Genomic DNA, 18,167 nt, shown 5'->3' on the forward strand with positions numbered 1-18,167 from the left:
CGGCGCTCGCGCCGTTGCTAAGGTGACGAGCGATGGAGCCGCGCTGAGGTGGGTGCGACGTGGGTCCGGCTCGGCCGGATCGCTCCTCTCTGCTTCCCTCCGGCCGCAGAGCTCCCCTCGAAGGGCCGTGCCAAGCTGTCCCGGCGTTCAGTGCCCCTACGTGGCGGCTCGGGCCGTAGCACGGCTCGGTAGGGGCCGTTTTCCTGAGCTGGCGTCTCTGGGGCCTGCGGGGCGCTGCCCGCCGCCGCCTCCTGCTGAGGGAAGGCCGGAAAGTAACTCCTTAACATCGCTGGGCGCGCAGCGGGGATCGTGGCGATCTCTGTGCTGCTGTCCCAGCTCCCTCCTGCTCTGTGTGTGTGTGTGTGTGTCTGTGGCCTGGAGACGTGCATGGCTGTGAAATGCTGCTGGGTAACTTCTGCTTAAATTGATTCTGTACTCTTACTAATATTGTTATCCCCTTTCAAACACCTGGGGTGGGATGTCACGTCGCTCAGAAGGTCCTACATCTGGACAGGCGGAACAAGGAGAAGCTTTTGGGCTCATCACGGTTTGAGTTTTGTCTTGGATTGTTAGATTTGGTCCTTCTGTGCTTGGAAGGAGCCCATAGGCAGGAGGGGTTCTGGCTTTTTACACGGCCTGATGGTTTCACTTGCTGTACAAGTTAAGTAAGCCCTCACTTCACTAAGTCCTGATAAAACATTCAGCATAAGAGTATGGCGCAGCTTATGATGCTAGCATTAAATAAATTCAGATTTACAGTCCTCAGCTGCTGACTTAATGGACCACAGTGCGGAATTCTTGTCCTGCAGTGTTTCAGTGTTGTTTTATTGCCCTCCTAGGGATTAGCTTAAGTTTGAAACATCCTTGTTTTGAATAGCTCGCCTCCGCAGGATGCCGCACAAGATTGGCTTTATAGTCGTTAGCTCATCGGGACACGAAGATGGCTTCAGTGCAAAAGAGCTGATGGTTCACGCACCAACAGTGAACGGATGGCGGTCACCAAGGTACTGCAAGTGAGAGGAACATGCTTAATCCTACAGCACTGCGTTTACATTGAGTGGGAGATGCAGCATGCGTGTTTAGACTGGTTTAATGCATGCTAGACCAAATTGGTTATGCAACCAAAGCATCCAAGTTACTTTAACCCTGTGGAATCCTTATTCTGCAGGGGAAAAAAAGCTTTGGTTACACCGAAAGGTCATCTTAGAGTTTGCGACTGTGTTGACTTGGTATTAAAACCACAGTCTTCTCAATACATCTTCTGGAAGTATGTAGTTGTCATAGTTTCAGCTGGAACAGTCATTTTCCTTCATAGTGTCTGGTATGTTGCTACCACAACAGCAGTGCACTTTAACAGACACATGCATGCATTAAAGTGAAAAGTGTTTGTACTCTTTCTTTTTACATTATCTGTAATGATGGCAAACTGTAACAACTTTGGAAAGTTTCATGATTAACTGTTATTCAAGTTGGAAGTGATCTTTAAAAAGATTGCTCAAAATTGTGCATGCTTTCAGACTCTGTCAGTATCCACAAGAAATCGTTCTGCAGTTGGTGGAGAGATGTCGAATACGAAAACTGCAGCTGCTTGCTCACCAGTACATGATTTCAAGCAAAATTGAGTTCTTCATCAGTGAAAGCTTGCCTGAATACTTTGCTCCTTATCAATCAGAGAGGTTTCACAGACTAGGGTGAGTCTGACAGCTCTGAATTGTTGTATTACCTTAATCAAGGCCTCAGAAGGAAATAATAAGCAATCTGGGGAAACTGGGGCTGATCCAGCCATGTTGAAATCAGTGGGTTAAAATCAATCACACTTAAAGCAGTGGGGCCTGACCGAGCCTGTGAGGTTTGTTTGGTTTATTTGGTTTCTACAAGAGGCACGATGCAGGTGAACGCTTTTGTAAATGACAACATGCTGTTTCATTCATGAGTGAGTTTTAAAGCTGATCGAAATGCTTAGTTGAGGAGCCAAAACACAGCCGTGTGTTTGTGTGTTTCCTCTGCTTACTGCTGCATTTTCCTTCTCAGTTATGTCCCTCTCTCAGACAATGAGAAGACAGGTTTCAAAGCTCGAGAGTTAAAATCTGTTTATATGGATGCAGTTGGCCAGTACCTGAAGCTGATTTTCCATAAAAATTATGTCAATAAATACAACTTGTACAGTCAGGTAAGTTGAGTTGTGGTCCTTACTTTGTAAGCTAGATGAAGTTTCAGTAGCATAGAATGGGCATAGAAACTTGCTCCTTGAATTTGTAGAAGCTAAAATGCTGATGAAAGCTCCTGAGTTTATTTTTATTCCTGACCAAATGCATGCAACTTATGCAGAGCAAGTGAGTCGAGTGCATGTTCCATCATTGCCTTTCATTTTGAGTTTTAGCCTGCATAGCAGGCTCTGTGCTGAAGACAAGGTAAGTTTGGAGACAATATTGAAATTGCACATTTTCCTACGTTTAAGTAAAAGCAAGGAACAGATAGGAGAGAGATGAGTTGAAGTAAATCACTGCTTGATTTTTCAGGTGGTGAAGGTTTGGAGGGAATGTCAGCACAAACTGTCTAGCAACTGATTGGGTGTGTGTAACTAAGCATGCTGTTTCAATTTGTGTAAGATAAGAAAAAAATAACAACCTTATGCTTTCACATTTTCTTTAAATCTCTCTCAGGTTGCCCTGGTAGCTATAAATATTATTGGAGATCCAGCAGACTACAGTGATGACAGCAATAAATACGTAAGTGCAAAGCATCCCTGTGCTTTTACTGTGTTGCTGCACGTATTCAGTTGCAGGGTTGAGATAATGAATGCATCTTCTGGTAGTTTTATCCTTCAGCAGAGGTGCTGTATATCGATTTTGATCTGACTTTGAAGTAAGAAGGGTCTCAAAAATTGAGCCTAATTTGTGGATGCAAAAATTAAAACAATTAATTAGAATATTTGCATTTGCACTCTCTTAAAATTCTCACATTTTAGTATGACCCAAAACAATTATAATTAAGTCAGAATGTCTGTCCTGAACATACATGTTGTTGATGAATGTGCATTAAGATCTTTTTTTTTTCCCCACAAAGCCTTCCAGGGAGAAGCTGATAGACCACTACTTAGGAAGTAAATCAGATGATCCTGCCTTAGATGGAACATACCTAGGGTAAAGATATTCTTTTGCATATACCCTGCCAAAACATCTTCTTGGTCTAAATTAGTTCTCAGTCTCTGTATTCTGTTACTTCTCTGCTAGTGAAAAGAAAACAAATACCCAAAGTCTGAGTGTTATTATTTATCATTCCCTGTATCTTCAGGAAGCCTGACTCCATCTCACCTCTGGATGATTTGGCTTTTGACATGTACCAGGATCCAGAAGTTGCTCAGATAATACGCAGACTAGATGAGAAGAAGCATGAAGCTGTCCATCAGGAGCGCTACGATTACGCCAAGAAACTCAAACAAGCTATTGCAGACTTGCAGAAGGTATTGTTAAAAGTCTGTTCATCTCTGAAGCCAAGAGGTACTCCAGTGATCCATCAAGGATTGCTAGCATTAATGTGGAATTGTAATGCCTTCCAGTATGTTGTAAAAACAGTAGTTTTAAATTCAGATGACTCGATTTAATAATTTGTTTGGAAATAATGTATATGTGTATTTATAATAATGTGATCCCAAGCTAATTAGTTAAAATGCTTTCTAGGTAGGGGAACGACTTGGACGGTATGAAGTGGAGAAACGCTATGCTGTAGAGAAAGAGGATTATGATCTTGCTAAGAAGAAAAAGCAACAAATGGATGCGTACCGCCTGAAAGTGTATCAGCAGCTGCAGCTCCACAACCTTCTGGATGCAGAGCTGATGGTGGGTGCTGTTGTTCCTGGTTCGGGAGGCTCTGTCACATGAGCTCTGTAAATAGAAATGGCTGAGCAACCCAAATAAATTCATGGGATGAGAGTCATTACCCAGAGAAGCTTTTTCTTTGGATTGTGGGTTTTCCCAACCAGACTTGAACGTTATGAACATGCTTAATTCTCCATAAATTACATTAGAATTTAAAGCAAATCTTGTTTAGACTCCTGAATGTTTTGCATTATTCCAGGGCTACACATATAGATTCATAAGGTACTGATATTCATTTGAAAGAGGCAGAATATTATTAACTGTCACAGCTGTAAATGTAATGACTGATTTTAGTACAATGTTAGCCTTTCTTTCCAAATCTCAGTCTCGAAAGCCATCTGAACTGCCTGTGGAGCCTGTGATTTATGATGACAGTCTTCAGCGCACAAAGGCTACAAATTCACCTTCTTGTGAGAACACAGAACTGCAGACTTCACAGGGAGAGCTGTGGAAAGCAGAGTCTTTGCTGGAAGAGAAGCCAGCAGACCCTACTTCTCCTGAGCCTGTTTTTCGCCATCAGTCTACTCCTCCCACTCTGTCTCATTCCACAGCCTCCAGGGAAGTGTTTGCCCAAGAAGAGGTAAGTAATGAGCCTCTGTTGCCAAAGAAGTCTCCACAGCAAGTAATCTTGCATTCAACCTTCCAAAACAACAAGGTCTGTTGTGGTTATTCTCATTGCTTGGACAGCATCTGAAACTCTTTGCTGAATACTGCTGATCTAATAATTGGTATTGGCCTTTCTCTTTGCTGAATTTCTTGGAAAGCTGTTAAAATGTTCATTCAGATTGAGGTTAAAAAAAAAAAAAAAGACTATATCTGACTTACAGACGGATGAACAGAAAATAGACATTAAATGACTGCTTGCAGGAATCACAACCCATTTGATAACAGGATAGGCAGCTGAAGTCTGCTTGCTCCATTAGTGGCTTAATAAATCTTCTTGGAGATCATGTTGTATGTAAGCAGCGAGCAAATTTATTGGAATGTGATTGCGAGGTAATTAGCAGAGTCTTGGCAAATCTCATGAAGGCTTGCTATGACTTTTGTAGCAGTAATATTCTCCTAATAGTATGATGACATAAAATAATTTAACAAATAGAGCTTATGACTTGCTGGCTGCCTACCAACAGGTGATTTCTGTAACTGTGTGCATTTCAACAAAAGGCATTTGGTGTGTGTTTGGTATTCTACATATAAGTGATAGGTACTACTTAAAAGCACTGATTCTGTTTCTTCGTGATATCTTTATGGAAACTTCAATATCTGTCCTTAATTGTAAAGCAGTACTGCTTTGAAGGAAAAAGTGAATTGAATTGAGGCAAATCCAATTAATGATGAAACAGCTTCACAACTAAGTTATTTCTGGAATAGCAGATTTTATCTTCCCTTTTAGGCTGAATTTTTACCTTATGATGAGAGACCTCTCCCAGCCATCCAGAAACACTCTGAGGAAGCAATTAGATACCTTGAGCCAGAAAGGACTGAGGGGGACATCAGTAATACTCCAAGAAGTGGCATTACTGGGGAACCAGAACCACTGAGTGAGAAGGCACTGAGGGAGGCCAGCCCTGCTATTGAAGTTTTTGGAGAAGCTTTGGTAAAGAACAACAAAATAAACACATGGATTATTGTGATCTGTTTTGAGTTTATTTGGTGTTCACTCAGTCAATGGGGAATTGTTGATATGGCTTTTACATGTTCGAGGATGTTACCTAAAGATCTGAAATTAAAAATTGACTGTGGATATATGGATGCCCGTGTTTAGCATTGGCATGACACTGGAGCTTTTGGGACTGATTACTTGATAATCTGTTAAGTGCATATTGGCTAGTAGTCTGCTTTGGGGTGCACCCTCTACCAGAGTACTTGCCATTGTAAAGGGACTTCTGCAGAGAGAGAAACCATTACTGTGTCTCAGGTGCTTCCTGGAGCATGATCTATTAATCCATTTTACTAGGCATTTCTTAAAAAATAAGTGCAGAAACACCTCTTGTAACAAAAGCCAGGTTCCTTTGGAAAAGGCCTGGGGATTTGATACTTAAGTTCACCTGTCTTTTGAGGTTGTTTCTATATACACATATTGAAACTTCAGTACTGACCTTTTAAAAGATGATCTTGTTTTGTGTTCAGGTCTCTGGAGCATATTCCAAAAGTTGGTCATATCGAGAAGATGCATTACTGGCTGTGTATAAGAAGCTGATGGAAATGTCAGTAAGCACTCCAAAGGAGGATTTAAGGAACATGCTGAGGGCTGCTATTTTTCTTGTACGAAGAGCCATAAAAGACATAGTATCTTCAGTAAGTAGTGATGTGTGTGATAAGAAAATGTCTCCAGCCTGCAGTTTGCTCCATATGTTACATTTGCTCTGTCCCAGTGAAATCAGCAAGGCCTCACTCAGTGTTGGGGTGGGATTACTCAGCAGTAAATCTCAAACCAAGGCAAAGGAATTTTAAATACCATTTAAAAAATACTGTGATTGTGCTTCTTCTCTATGGTATTTTTTTCACCATTTCATTCTTCTTATTTAGGTTTTTCAAGCTTCCCTGAAACTTTTAAAAATGATCATTACACAATATGTACCAAAGCATAAACTGGGAAAGCTGGAAACTTCTCACTGTGTGGAAAAAACACTTCCAGGTTTGCTTTCTAGGACAGGAGACTCTTCATCCCGCCTTCGCATTGTGGCTGCTAAATTCATTCAGGTTGGAGCTTTTCTCTGCATTGCAGTTTGGTTAGCATTAAGGATGTCACAGAGGTCACCAGTGGGTAACATCTGACCTGGCTGAGTGTCAGTGCAGAGCTTGCTGCTGTGAGGGGAGGCAGAGTGGTAGCAGCAGCTGAGTGTCTGTTGCAGTATGTAATTGAAGTATACACTGTAAAAGTCAACAGAAGCATACAAAGATGGCTGTTTAAAAGACAAAGTCCATTCCATGTTAAGTGTTGGCAAAGCACAGTTGGGAAGATCTGCTGGGGGATTACAGCGCTGTTTTCCAATAGAGTTTAGAAGAGTAATTCTGTGTGAAAGTGTTAATTCAGTCCCAGGAGGGTGGCAGGTGGGTCTCTGGCTCTGGGTTATTTATCTGTGATTGCATCCATACAAAGAAGGAAAAAGAATTCCTTTCCCTGGAGGGTGTAACTGAAACTTCAAGGTGTGAAATGCTCTGGTGTGTCACCAGAACCCCCAGAAATGACTGATTATTACTACTGCTTGACTTAGTTACCATAGATTTGTCACTGAATGTTTCAATGCCAATGAGGAAATGTTCACAAGCACATTGTTGTAGAGGAGCCCTGGCCTCAAGAGAAGGAAACTGCTTTTATATCGCCAGCACGCAGTGTTGCACTGCCCTAGTAAGCAGTTCCCTAGGGGAGGTGCCAGCTAGAAATAACTTATCCCTGCTGAAATAACAAATAAGCAGCTACATTTCAGTGAAGTTCTTTCTTCATTTTACTGAACTCGTTTAAAGTAACTTAGATTAACTCTGCTTGGCAAAGACAGCTCGTTTCCCTTACATAGCATTCCTACACACACACTGACTATGTATTTACAGGAAATGGCGCTGTGGAGTGAAGTTAAACCTCTTCAGATTGTTCCAGTTCATTTGGTTCAACTGTTAAAACCGAACTCCCCAACACACCTGGCCATGAGTCGAGTGGAATTAGTTGAGTGCCTCTTGAAAGAGATGGGAACTGAAAACTCAGGGTTTACCATCAGCAATGTCATGAAGGTGGGAGTTGGAGCGTACAGCACTTGGAGTTCCTTTCTGTCGCTGTTGGATTTGTGTTTATTTCTGTTTTCTTTTCAGTTTGCAACAGGAGCTTTGGAGCACAGAGTTTACGAAGTTCGTGATGTAGCGCTGCGAATTATCTTTGGTATGTACAGGAAACACAAAGCTGCCATCCTGGAATATCTCCCTCCAGATGATGCAAGCATTCGCAAGACTGTTCTCTATAAAACACTCTTTGATGGATTTACTAAAATAGATGGTAAACTCTCTGAAGCTGAAATGAGGGTAAGTAAGAAGACTGTTGATATTGTGTTTTGCAGTCTCTCCCATGTGACAGATGGTTCAAAAACTTTCATAATTGGAAGAGTATTTTCTTCACAGGCACAAAAAAAGGCAGCAACAGAAGAAGCAGAGAGACAGAAGAAGGAAGAAATAAAAGTTCTGCAAGGTCAGCTGGCGGCTCTAAAGGAGATACAAGCAGAAGTTCAAGCTGGAAAGGTTGGAATGTTTTGCTTTTGGTCTTAATATATGTCTTTTTAAACATTTTCCTCAAGTGTCCCATGCTTAGATAGTTTGCAAGGAGACAAGTACTGTCAGTTGTAAGAGGGATGGGGGATGTGGAAGAGGGAGGGAGAGCCTCCTCTCTCAGTCTGATTTTCATCCTGAGTTTTACATCTGGGGAGTTGTTTTTTGTAACGAAATAAGAAATTGGAATCCTTCCCATTTTAGAACCTGATGGTGTTGTAAAGTGTTGGTCTGCTTCTAAGCCTTTAATTCCAGAGAACAATCAAAATCTGTTCTTTTTCTCCCCAGTTAGTATCACAGTCACAGAGGACATTTCTGACTTAAAAAATTCTTTGTTCCATAGGAAAAAGAGTCTGATTTCCAGAAGACAAAAGATCAAGGTAGGTAATTTCAGGTAGTATTAGGAGTTGAGATGCCCTTGAAGCACTGTAGATGCTTAATGTGTTAGGTTGTATTGATCTTGTATTAGATCTGTTACTTTTGTTATCTGGAAAAGGAATATTTCCATTTTCTTTTTTACAGGTTACAAAAGCCCACAGCCTGCAGCAGCAGAGATTCCAGATGATCATTCCTCTGTTGCAAATTACTTGGATAAGTAAGCTAGATTAATAGCTTAATAGCTTAATCACCTGAAGTACTTCCTATAACCTGCTAACGACGACAATAGCATTTCTCTAGTAGATCAGAGCTCATGAGTTGGGCATTTAAACAATGAAAAAGAAAACCTTTCTAACAGATTTAGAGCAGTCCTGGATGTTGACTTTTAACTACTTAGATGGCACTGCTTGGAATTTGTGTTCTTAATAGCAGCTGGTGGGATTAAAAAAAAACAAACACAGGTCAGGACTATGCAGAGAAAATACGGTCTGTGTTTCAGAATGGTTTCTAATAGTGGGGATCATCCATTCCCATATGTAGTGTTACTGATGTTATGGTTTTTGGTTGTTTGATTGATTGCTTTGTTCTTTTGGGTGTTTTTTTCCCCCAGTTTATGCATTTTTTGTGGTGAAAGGAATGAATCCTTTACAGAGGAAGGACTGGATCTCCATTACTGGAAACGCTGTCCTATGTTAACCAGATGTGAGCACTGCAAACAGGTCAGGCACAACATGTCAGTAGCAGTTTTTATTCTGTTGTTAATGTGGCAAGATACTTAATACTACAACAGATGAATTCTCAGCACTGAGTGATCTTGGATAGCATTTTTAGAAAAGAATAGTAGTATGAAATGTATCTCCAAGTGCATTACCATTTCATTGTTTTCCTTTTGTCACTTTGAGAAGAGATATTTAGCTTCCAAAAATCACAGGGGAAGCTTTGTTTTAATGCTGTTCTTGTTTACTCAGTACAGTACAAATCTTGGGTACCTTTGTTTTGCTGCAGGTGGTAGAAATAGCAAGTCTGACAGAGCATTTGTTGACTGAGTGTGATAAGAAGGACAGCTTTGGGAAGTGCCAGCGATGCAGTGAAGCCTTTCCAAAGGATGAGTTGCCCAAACATATTAAGAGCAGGACTTGCAACGGTGAGTAGTTTTAAACAGCAAGGCTGAACTTCAAAAGTCAGATAAGTCCAACATCCAAGTACTGTACGTTTCTGTCAAGTCAGACCACTTCTATTTAGGTATTGCACTATGGATTTAGAATCTGAATATATTTATAGGAGATAACATATCTGGCAAAAATCCCTGTGTTTCTCAGTACTTGAAATGCTTTGCTTCCATGAATGCATGTGGAGAGGATGAGTGAGGACAGAAAAGAGAGCCTGTGTCTCATCCTTGCAGATCAAGGCCCAGACACTGTGGTGGTAGCTACCCATGGGATGTAAATGATCACTGAGCATTAGACTTCTTTCAGAGCAGTGCATGATGATAAGCTAGGGGCTGCTTTGATCCCCTAGAAGGGCAGTCTTCCGTGCGTTGTTATGCAGATTGTATGTTTAAACTAACCTGTCTGTGCTGTACTTGTGTTACCCTTTCAGCTGCCAAACCAGAACATGTGGCAAACCATTGCCCATTGTGCCATGACAACTTTTCTCCTGGAGAAGAGGTAAGGGTGCTTGCCAGATTAGTCTGATTTTGTTCCATCATGAGGATTGAATTTTTGTCCTCCTATAACACTGCTTTATGTGGAAAGATTTAAGAAGTTACCTGGGTTATTGCCAGGCTCTGTAATGGCTCTCTCATTCTCGGGGGACTTGAAATTGGGGAATGTGTATTTTTTTTTCTCCCTTGTGCCCACATTCCTCTTTTGAGAAGCCTCACGTGCCCTCTGGTTTGAAGGTGCTGTCATGTTTTCTAGTAGGAGCAGTCCTCATTCTTCAGTGGCACTGAATGCTTCAGCTATTACTGTATCCCTTTCTCCTGTGTTTAAGATACTGTGTGTGCACAGAGTAAGTAGATAGAAGGGTGGCTAACCTTGCTGGTTTCTTAATATCACTTTTTATAACTGGTGTTAGGCCTGGAAGTCACACCTCATGGGCATGGATGGCTGTGCAATGAATCTACGAAGGCTATCCACCATAAATAAAACTATTCCAATGCAGCCTGGTAAGACTTCTTTGTAATGATTGTTCTTTTTTGCTGTGTTGCCACTGCTTAAGGAAAGTACTTCAGCCTTGAGAGCGAGATGGCTGCTTACATTTTCAACATGCTTTTTGCATTTGGGTAACCTAAGTGATATCTTGGTGACAGTAACTTCAATAACAGTAATTTCAAGGTCAATTGCCAGGGGAAACTGACACGTCTGATAAGTGGATCATTTCAGCCTTGCTTCTACTTAATAGTATGGCCATGAATAGAACAGTCAGTAAGCAGTTACAGTTCTGGAAAGCTCCAGACCACCAATGCAGTGAATTGAGAAGCCTGTTTTGGCTTTGAGTGTCCAATCAGAGGACGCTGATCTAATCCTAAGTACAAAACGAATTGAGTAGTTTGTGCTGTGTTCTGCTTTTCCTTTCCCAGTGGGAACCAGGAGCTGGGCAGAGCTTATGGCTGTGCATGTTCAACATCAGCGGAGAGAAAATGATGCTCGTGTCAGGCTTTTTAACATTTCTTTGCTTATTTGGCACATGCAAAATCCCCTTACTTCATGAATGCAGAAGTTAAGCAAACGAGCTATTTTCACTGTTTGCAGCACCAAAACTATTCTCCTCCACTGCTTTTTTTTCCCTTCAGGCATTTTTTTCAGTGCTGTTTCATCCCCTCCCCGCTCAGATTGTTGCCAGAGTTAAACTTGTGTGTCTGAGTTTTGCTTTGCTCATAGCTGCTTTTCAGAGCTATGCCAAGCTCCTGGGCAGAGCCCTTAAATGGTCTCTTTCAGCTGCCATAAGTGAATGCAGTTCAACTCAGGGCTCAGACGAGCAAGTAATGAGCTGTGTCATCTCTTCACAGGCAGAACAGGAGGCCACTATTTGAAGAAACCGAGTCCTTCAAGAACCAAAGTTCGACCTCCCTCCATAGGAAGCAAGATCCCAACACCAAGAGGAGGCCCAAATAAAAGCTCAGGCAAAACATACTCAAAGCAATGACAGGACAAGTACTGTGGTTTGTATTTTTTATCTTAACAATTGGGCATGTCATTATTAATGGTCGTTTAAAGATTTTGAGCAACTTAGATCTTTTACATATGAATACCTGAGGCTGTGTGTAGGCCTGGAGCAGTACAGTGGGGGCACTGCTCCATGGCTTCCATGGCAGCTGGCTGTGCAGCACTGTGGTTTTCTTGTTAGAAAGGAAGGAATCCTCCACTGCAGCCACCTGTATCGTTCCCCATAGTGCACAAGGAAGGTTATGCATTGGGCAACAACTGCTTCCTTGTTACAAAAACAGCCCAAACCAAACCCTGAGGAGTACAGAATTCATATGGAGGGATGGTGTGCTTACTGGCACGGGGAGCACAGGCTGTGCCCTAATTAGTGGGCTGCTCATGGGCTCCGTGCTGTGGTGGTGGAGGTGGTGCCTTACAGAGGCGAGCGATGGCACGGCTGTGCAGTTGGTGTAAGGTGGAATGAAAAATGTATGTGCACGTGAGAAGAAATGTGGACCAGAATACACAAAACGTGTATCCAAAGAGCTGTGTGTACAGGGAAACTCTTGAACCCTTCCATTGGTAAAATACCAATTTTATAAGGCAGAATTCTTCCTTACCTGTTTGTGTAATGAAAAAGAAAAGAGAGGGGGGATGTAATGCAGCTGATGAAAGCTATGAGGGCTTTTTGTTTTCCCTTTTGCTAATTCTATACTGTTAATATTCAGCTTAGCTGCTTTGTCAGGGCGTGCATACAGGGAGCACCCAGACCTGCAGGGGTATTGCAGTGGCCACAAACCATGCGTGGCTGTGGGTGGCTCTCAGTGCTGAAGCCTGGCTGTGATTTCTGCTGCCAAGGAGTGAACGTGTGGTGCTCCTCTGTATGCACAGCACTGGTTTTATAACACAGTTTCTATAGGTTGTGTGCAGCCTGCCTACAAGCGTGTGGATTTTACATGTAGATCAGCACGCTCGCATTTTGAAAGCCTTTATATAGATATTAACTCTTCCAAATATATAAATAATATATATATATATTCATAACGTTTGTATATGTAATATATACGTATGCTTCCTTCACTGGGGAGCCGCAGGTTCCTGTGTCAGAGCCTCGCTCCTTAGGCAAGCCGAGCAGCAGCTGGTTGTGTTCAGAGCTGAGCAGCGGTGTGCCGTGGGCTGCAGGGTGTGCCATGGGCTGCTGCAGAGCGTGGTTCCTTTGGAAGCGAAGCGTGAGCTTGGCACTGTGCAAAGGAAAGGAGGAAGAACCGTTTGCGTGCCCTGGGTTGGCCGTAACCGCAGCGCCGCGTTGCTCCCCGAGCGTGGCTTCTAAACGCAGAACGGAACGAAGAGAGAACGGGTTGTGTGCGGGCAGCGGGCTGTGTGCGTTCTATGTCGTAGTTCGGCGGACCCTTTTTAGATACGCTTTTAATAATAAACGAAAGACTGGATTAAAATCGAGGTGATGCCGTGCCGGTGAGGCTCCCGCCGGCGCTCCGACGCTCCCCCGGGAGGGCCGCAGCGGAGCGGAACGCGGCGCTGCGCTGCGCAGGGGAGGATCGGAGCGCGGCGCCGCCCCGCCGTACGGCGCGATGGCGGCGGTGTGGCCGGAGGTGGCGGCGGCGGCGCGGGAGCGGCGGAGGGAGCTGACGCTGCAGGGAGCGGCGGTGGCCGAGCGGGTGGCGGCGGGCGGCGGGCGGCTGCCGGCCGAGCTGCTGGCGCTGCCGCTGCTGCAGTCGCTGCAGCTGAGCGGCTGCGCGGCGCTGAGGGAGCTCGGCCCGGGGCTGGCGGCCGCGCTGCCCGCGCTGCACACGCTGGTGCTGAGCGGTAACGCGCTGGGCCCCGCCGGGCTGGGCGCGGGGCTGGGCGGGCCGCTGCCGGCCCTCCGCCTGCTCGACCTGTCCGGGAACGGGCTGGAGGCGCTGCCCGCCGCGCTGGGCGGCGCGGGGCCGCCGGAGGAGGAGGGCGGGGAGCCCGCGGCCTTCCCGCAGCTGCGCAGCCTCAACCTGAGCGGGAACCGCCTGCGGGAGCTCGGCCCGGGGCTGGCGAGGGCCGCGCCGCAGCTGCAGGAGCTGCTGCTGTCCGGGAATCGGCTCCGCGCGCTGCCCGGGGCGCTGCTGCCGCCCGCCGACGCCGCGCCGTTCCCGCTGCTCAGCCGGCTGGAGGCGGCCGACAACGAAGTGGAGGAGCTGAGCCCGGACATCGCCGCGCTGCCCGCCCTGAAGGTGAGCGCCCCGCGGCCCCTCTGTGAGCGCCCCGCGGCCCCGCGCTGAGCGCCGCGCTCTGTCCGTCCCGCAGAGTCTGGACGTGGCCAACAACCGGCTGAGCGCGCTGCCCGCCGCCTTGGCCGACTGCCCCCGCCTGAAGGACGCCAACCTGCGCGGCAATCCGCTGCGCGACCGCCGCCTCGAGAAGATGGTGAACGGCTGCCAGACGCGGGCCGTGCTGGAATACCTGCGCTCCAAGGGCCGCGCCGACGGCGGCCGCGAAGAGACCCGCAGGAGGAAACGGGAGAAGCCGCAGAAGAAGGACGGCGGGGACGGGGAGCGCGACGAGGCGGAGGCCGTCGGGAAGCTGCTGCTGAAGGTCCTCCACGTGGGCGACGGCCCCGCGCCGATGGTGGTCCGGGCGAGCCCGGGCGTCAGGGACGTGCGGCCCTACATCGTGTGCTGCGTGCTCAGAGGAGTGCAGCTGCGGCCGGGGAACGCCCTGCGGAGGTTCCTGAGCGCTCAGGTACGGCTGCGATGGCCCCATCCACCCCTCCGTGCCGGAGGCGCTCCGCGTTCCTCCCCTCGCGCTGCCCCTCTCCCGGCTCAGACGCGGTCCCCGCGCTGCGCATCGCCGTCCTCGGGGTCTGTTGTAAGTGGGTGCAGTTATCCTCCGCAGGGAGGTGAAGAGGAGAGCTGTGCGAGGCGCCGAGGGGCAAACAGAGCTGTCCCGGGCTGCGGCTGGGAAGGGGTGGGCGGCAGAGCAATGGGCTGCGCAGGGAGGTGTGGAGGCACCGACCCTGGAGGTGCTGAAGGAGCGTTTAGACGTTGCACTGAGGGACGTGGTTTAGTGAGGTCTGTTGGCCATAGGTTGGACTGGGTGATCTTGAAGGTCTTTTCCAACCGTGGGGATTCTATAAGTCGGTGCCGGGACGTATTCAGACCCGTGGAAGTTGTGGTTACCCAACCATGTGGTGACACTGAGCAGAGCGGGGTGCTGACCGCGGGGCCGTACGGCACGGCGATGGCTCTGCTGTGTGTGACGACGCTCTCTGTGCTTCAGACCAAACTGCATGAAGATATATGTGAGAAACGGACAGCGGCCACGATTGCCACCCACGACCTGCAGCTGGTCAAAGGGCCCCTGACGTACGGCGTGCAGCCTCCCGCTGAGCTGAAGGTACAGCAGTGCCAACCACGCACCTCTCCTCCTCAGCTTCCCTTTGTTTTCTGCAGCTGGGAAGGAGGGAAAGGTCGCTCCGAACTGAAACGGCTGTTTGTCCTTTGGTGTAGATAACGCCCCTGGGCCGAAAGGAGATCAGAGCAAAGGATCTCCTCCGTCAGCTGCAGATGGAAGCGGAGGAGCAGAGGAAACAGAAGAAGCGTCAGAACGTTTCTGGACTGCACAGGTGAGCGCTCTGCCTTTGATCGTTGGGTGCGTTTTGGCACCTCTGAAGGAAGCCTGAGGGGTAACCCGTGGTAAATGGGGGTCCGTGAGTGGCTTCCATTCTTTCTAGACACATCAAGAGTAAATTCTTGTCGTGTTTGCCACCTGTAAGAGTCATTTGCGTATATAAAGCAGCAGGTAGAAAGGAGCCATAGAGGGGTGAAGGGTGTCATGCAAATTCAAAACTAAGCAGAAGAGAGGAGCTGTAAGTCTGTGTATGGGACAGATGAGCTGTGTTGTTTGCTGCTCGTGTAGAGACCACCCCCTGTATCCATCAGGCACACAGCTTGGAGGAGTTGGCCAAGTGCACAGTGGGAGAGCTGCACGTTGCCATAGGAAATGAGAGGGCAAATAACATAAACACATGGTCTGGAAGAATCAGACAATGGACTCTGATGCTGCTGTTGAAGCACAGGGATCTGTGACAGCAGCAGTCTGTCTGTCTGCTTTGGCAGTGTGGATATGGAGATGTGAGTTATTTGATGTTCCTGGCCATCGCTTCCTGTAGTTATCAGCTGCATCACCATGGTGTCATTTAGCTGCACTGTAGTGCTCTGACGTCTGGTTTTGCTTTGTGGTGGATCAGGAGCACACTGATCCCTTTCTGTCACTGTTTTTTGCTGTCGTGTCCAGCTGCTGTTTCAGTTTCTTTGTGGTTTTTCGTTTGTTTTCTGCTTTTCTTGGCAGGTATCTGCAGTTATTGGATGGCAAAGATAACTACCCGTGTCTCGTGGATGCTGAAGGTGTTGTGATTTCTTTCCCACCAATAACCAATAGCGAGAAAACAAAGGTACCGTGTGCCAGTGGAAAGTTGTTAATCAGAGGTCATGTATTCAACTCCAGATTCAGAGCTATGTGCATTCTGTCACTGTGTTCCAAACCATACATCTCCAAAGCCTTACTCTCCTCTGCCAGACTGATTCAGAGGATTCTCAGAGCTCCATTTCTACCTTTGTAACGTTGTACAGCTCTGGCAAGCTGCTCCAGGGGCACCAGACTGCCCTCGCTGAGACAGCCGTATGGATTGGCAAAGTTCTTTGCCTCTGGCTGAATTGAATGGAAGCCTTTCATTGCATTTTTGCACTGAAGTGTTGCCGCGTGACGTGGCTGAGGATGCTCAGATTCATTGCTTGCTTTACCTGTGACACTCCTACAGATCAGGAAAACCACCCGGGATCTGTTTCTGGAAGTGACGAGCGATACGAGTTTACAGATCTGCAAAGATGTCATGGATGCTCTCATTCTGGTGAGTAATTCAGTAACAACCCTCTGCTCCTCAGCTGAATGTTTCATCGCTCGCATATATGGGAGAATGCAGAAGTTGTGGGTTTTATGGGGAAGTGCTTGGTTTTCCCCTTTCCTCCCTCTCCTGTTCATAATGTACCTCAGAAGGTTTTTATATTATATGATGGGTTTTCTGTATTTTGCTGTATTTAACAGAAAATAGCAGAACTGAACAGATTCACCCTGGAAAACAAGGAGGAAGGCTCGGGCTCAGATGATGAATCGGACGCTCTTTGTGGACCAGTGAATGTGAACCCCAACCAGAACACGCAGCAGCCGCTGGTGGTGGAGCAGGTTCGAGTGGTGGACATGGATGGAAACCTGAAAGTGCTTTATCCTTCAAAAACTGACCTGGCCACAGTGTCCTCCCTGCTGACAGTAATACGCTAACTGCTATCAAAGATGAGAAAATCACTCTGTTTTCTTTTTCTGCTTTCCATATTCAAGAATGCAACTTGTACGCAGTGAGGGTGTCTTAAAGAAAAGATGCAGTGAACCCTGCCTGGCTATGTAGAACACCTACAGTCTGATCAAGTCCTGGCAGGGAGGGTTGCATTCTCTCTCAGCCTTAGGAGAAAGTCAGCGGCATCTGCCAATGCAAACTTAAAAGCAGGGAGGATATTCCAAGTCAGAATCCACCAGCTTGGAAGAGAATCATTATGATATTTTAGTTTATAAAACAAATGCAGTCGTATTTCTCTGCAAGGTTACTGTTCCTTCCTGGTGCTTCAGCTGCATTATCATCTTAATAGCTGAACTGAGACATCCAGTAGGTGACAGCACTGGTGCTGTTATGTGCTGTATGCCAGTGCTGAAGACAGGATGCAGAAGTGCTCAGAACATCTCATTTTGCATAATTTCATATCTGGGGTACCCATAAAACTGACAATTCTGTGTATTTTAAATATTTTAAACCTTAATGCTGCCAGAATCTGAGCAGTGTATAGCACAGCTTTCATTTTTAAGTGAAGTCAGTAGAACTGACTGCAGGGGTTTGCGTTTCCCAGTGCATTGTAGAGCCACGCTCCATCCTTGTGGAAGCACCAGTTGTGAATTTATTGTGTACCCACTGAGTTAACTGCTGGTCGAGCACTGAATTTGTTCTTGCTTGTGAAACTGAGCCCCATTCAGAGGGCTATTGCTATGTCAACACTGCTCCCCAGAACGTAAACCCTCCTGTCGGAGGTGACCCCACTTCTACGCTCCAGTTTGGTGAGCGTTGGGCACACTGTCCAACATGCAGATAGTTGGAGTGGTTTGGGTTTTTGCAGTCTGGGTGATGCTTGCAGCCGGGCTGTTGTCTGAATGTAAACCTCTCCATCCATAAGCTAGGGCGATCAGAGTTCTTGTTCTAACTGAGCTCTATAGATAGCACATCAAATACGGCCACGCGTTGCGTACTGAATGGAGAAATAAAATGGGTCTTGCAGTCATTTCTCACTGTCACTTGTTTTGGCATTGCTGAATTTCCCAATGGTGTAACTGTGCCAACTTGGCAAAGTGGAAACTTAACTTTTTCTGGGTCTGAGCAGTCGTGAGACCTTCAGATTTCCCTGTGAAACAGAGTCATTCTGCA

General features: G+C 46.3%; 2 protein-coding genes across 6 annotated transcripts; both read left to right on the top strand.

Annotated features, from left to right (window-relative positions):
• The first annotated feature begins 21 nt into the window (after positions 1 to 21).
• Positions 22 to 13,110, top strand: CEP104 (centrosomal protein 104). 5 transcript variants are annotated; one of them, XM_015297089.4, is made up of 23 exons: positions 22 to 48; positions 878 to 1,004; positions 1,518 to 1,691; positions 2,032 to 2,170; positions 2,664 to 2,729; positions 3,067 to 3,143; positions 3,295 to 3,463; positions 3,681 to 3,839; positions 4,204 to 4,458; positions 5,272 to 5,475; positions 6,009 to 6,176; positions 6,408 to 6,581; positions 7,431 to 7,607; positions 7,686 to 7,892; positions 7,989 to 8,105; positions 8,476 to 8,512; positions 8,655 to 8,727; positions 9,121 to 9,229; positions 9,516 to 9,654; positions 10,110 to 10,177; positions 10,587 to 10,677; positions 11,521 to 11,673; positions 12,751 to 13,110. In XM_015297089.4, exons 2-22 carry the CDS (start codon positions 892 to 894, stop codon positions 11,655 to 11,657), a joined length of 2,853 nt encoding a protein of 950 aa, XP_015152575.2. In that variant the 5' UTR covers positions 22 to 48; positions 878 to 891; the 3' UTR covers positions 11,658 to 11,673; positions 12,751 to 13,110. The 5 variants fall into 5 exon arrangements, with proteins under 5 accessions (XP_015152575.2, XP_004947417.2, XP_040507199.1 ...); XM_004947360.5 differs by having other exon boundaries at positions 11,521 to 13,110; XM_040651265.2 differs by lacking the exon at positions 1,518 to 1,691.
• A 125-nt stretch (positions 13,111 to 13,235) lies between these two features.
• LRRC47 (leucine rich repeat containing 47) lies at positions 13,236 to 18,024 on the top strand. Its single transcript, XM_015297093.3, has 7 exons — positions 13,236 to 13,878; positions 13,952 to 14,386; positions 14,924 to 15,040; positions 15,154 to 15,269; positions 15,995 to 16,097; positions 16,464 to 16,553; positions 16,748 to 18,024. Exons 1-7 carry the CDS (start codon positions 13,246 to 13,248, stop codon positions 16,979 to 16,981), a joined length of 1,728 nt encoding a protein of 575 aa, XP_015152579.1. The 5' UTR covers positions 13,236 to 13,245; the 3' UTR covers positions 16,982 to 18,024.
• Positions 18,025 to 18,167: the final 143 nt, after the last annotated feature.

Source organism: Gallus gallus, chromosome 21 (genome assembly GCF_016699485.2).
Source record: "Gallus gallus isolate bGalGal1 chromosome 21, bGalGal1.mat.broiler.GRCg7b, whole genome shotgun sequence".
Lineage (NCBI taxonomy): Eukaryota > Metazoa > Chordata > Aves > Galliformes > Phasianidae > Gallus > Gallus gallus.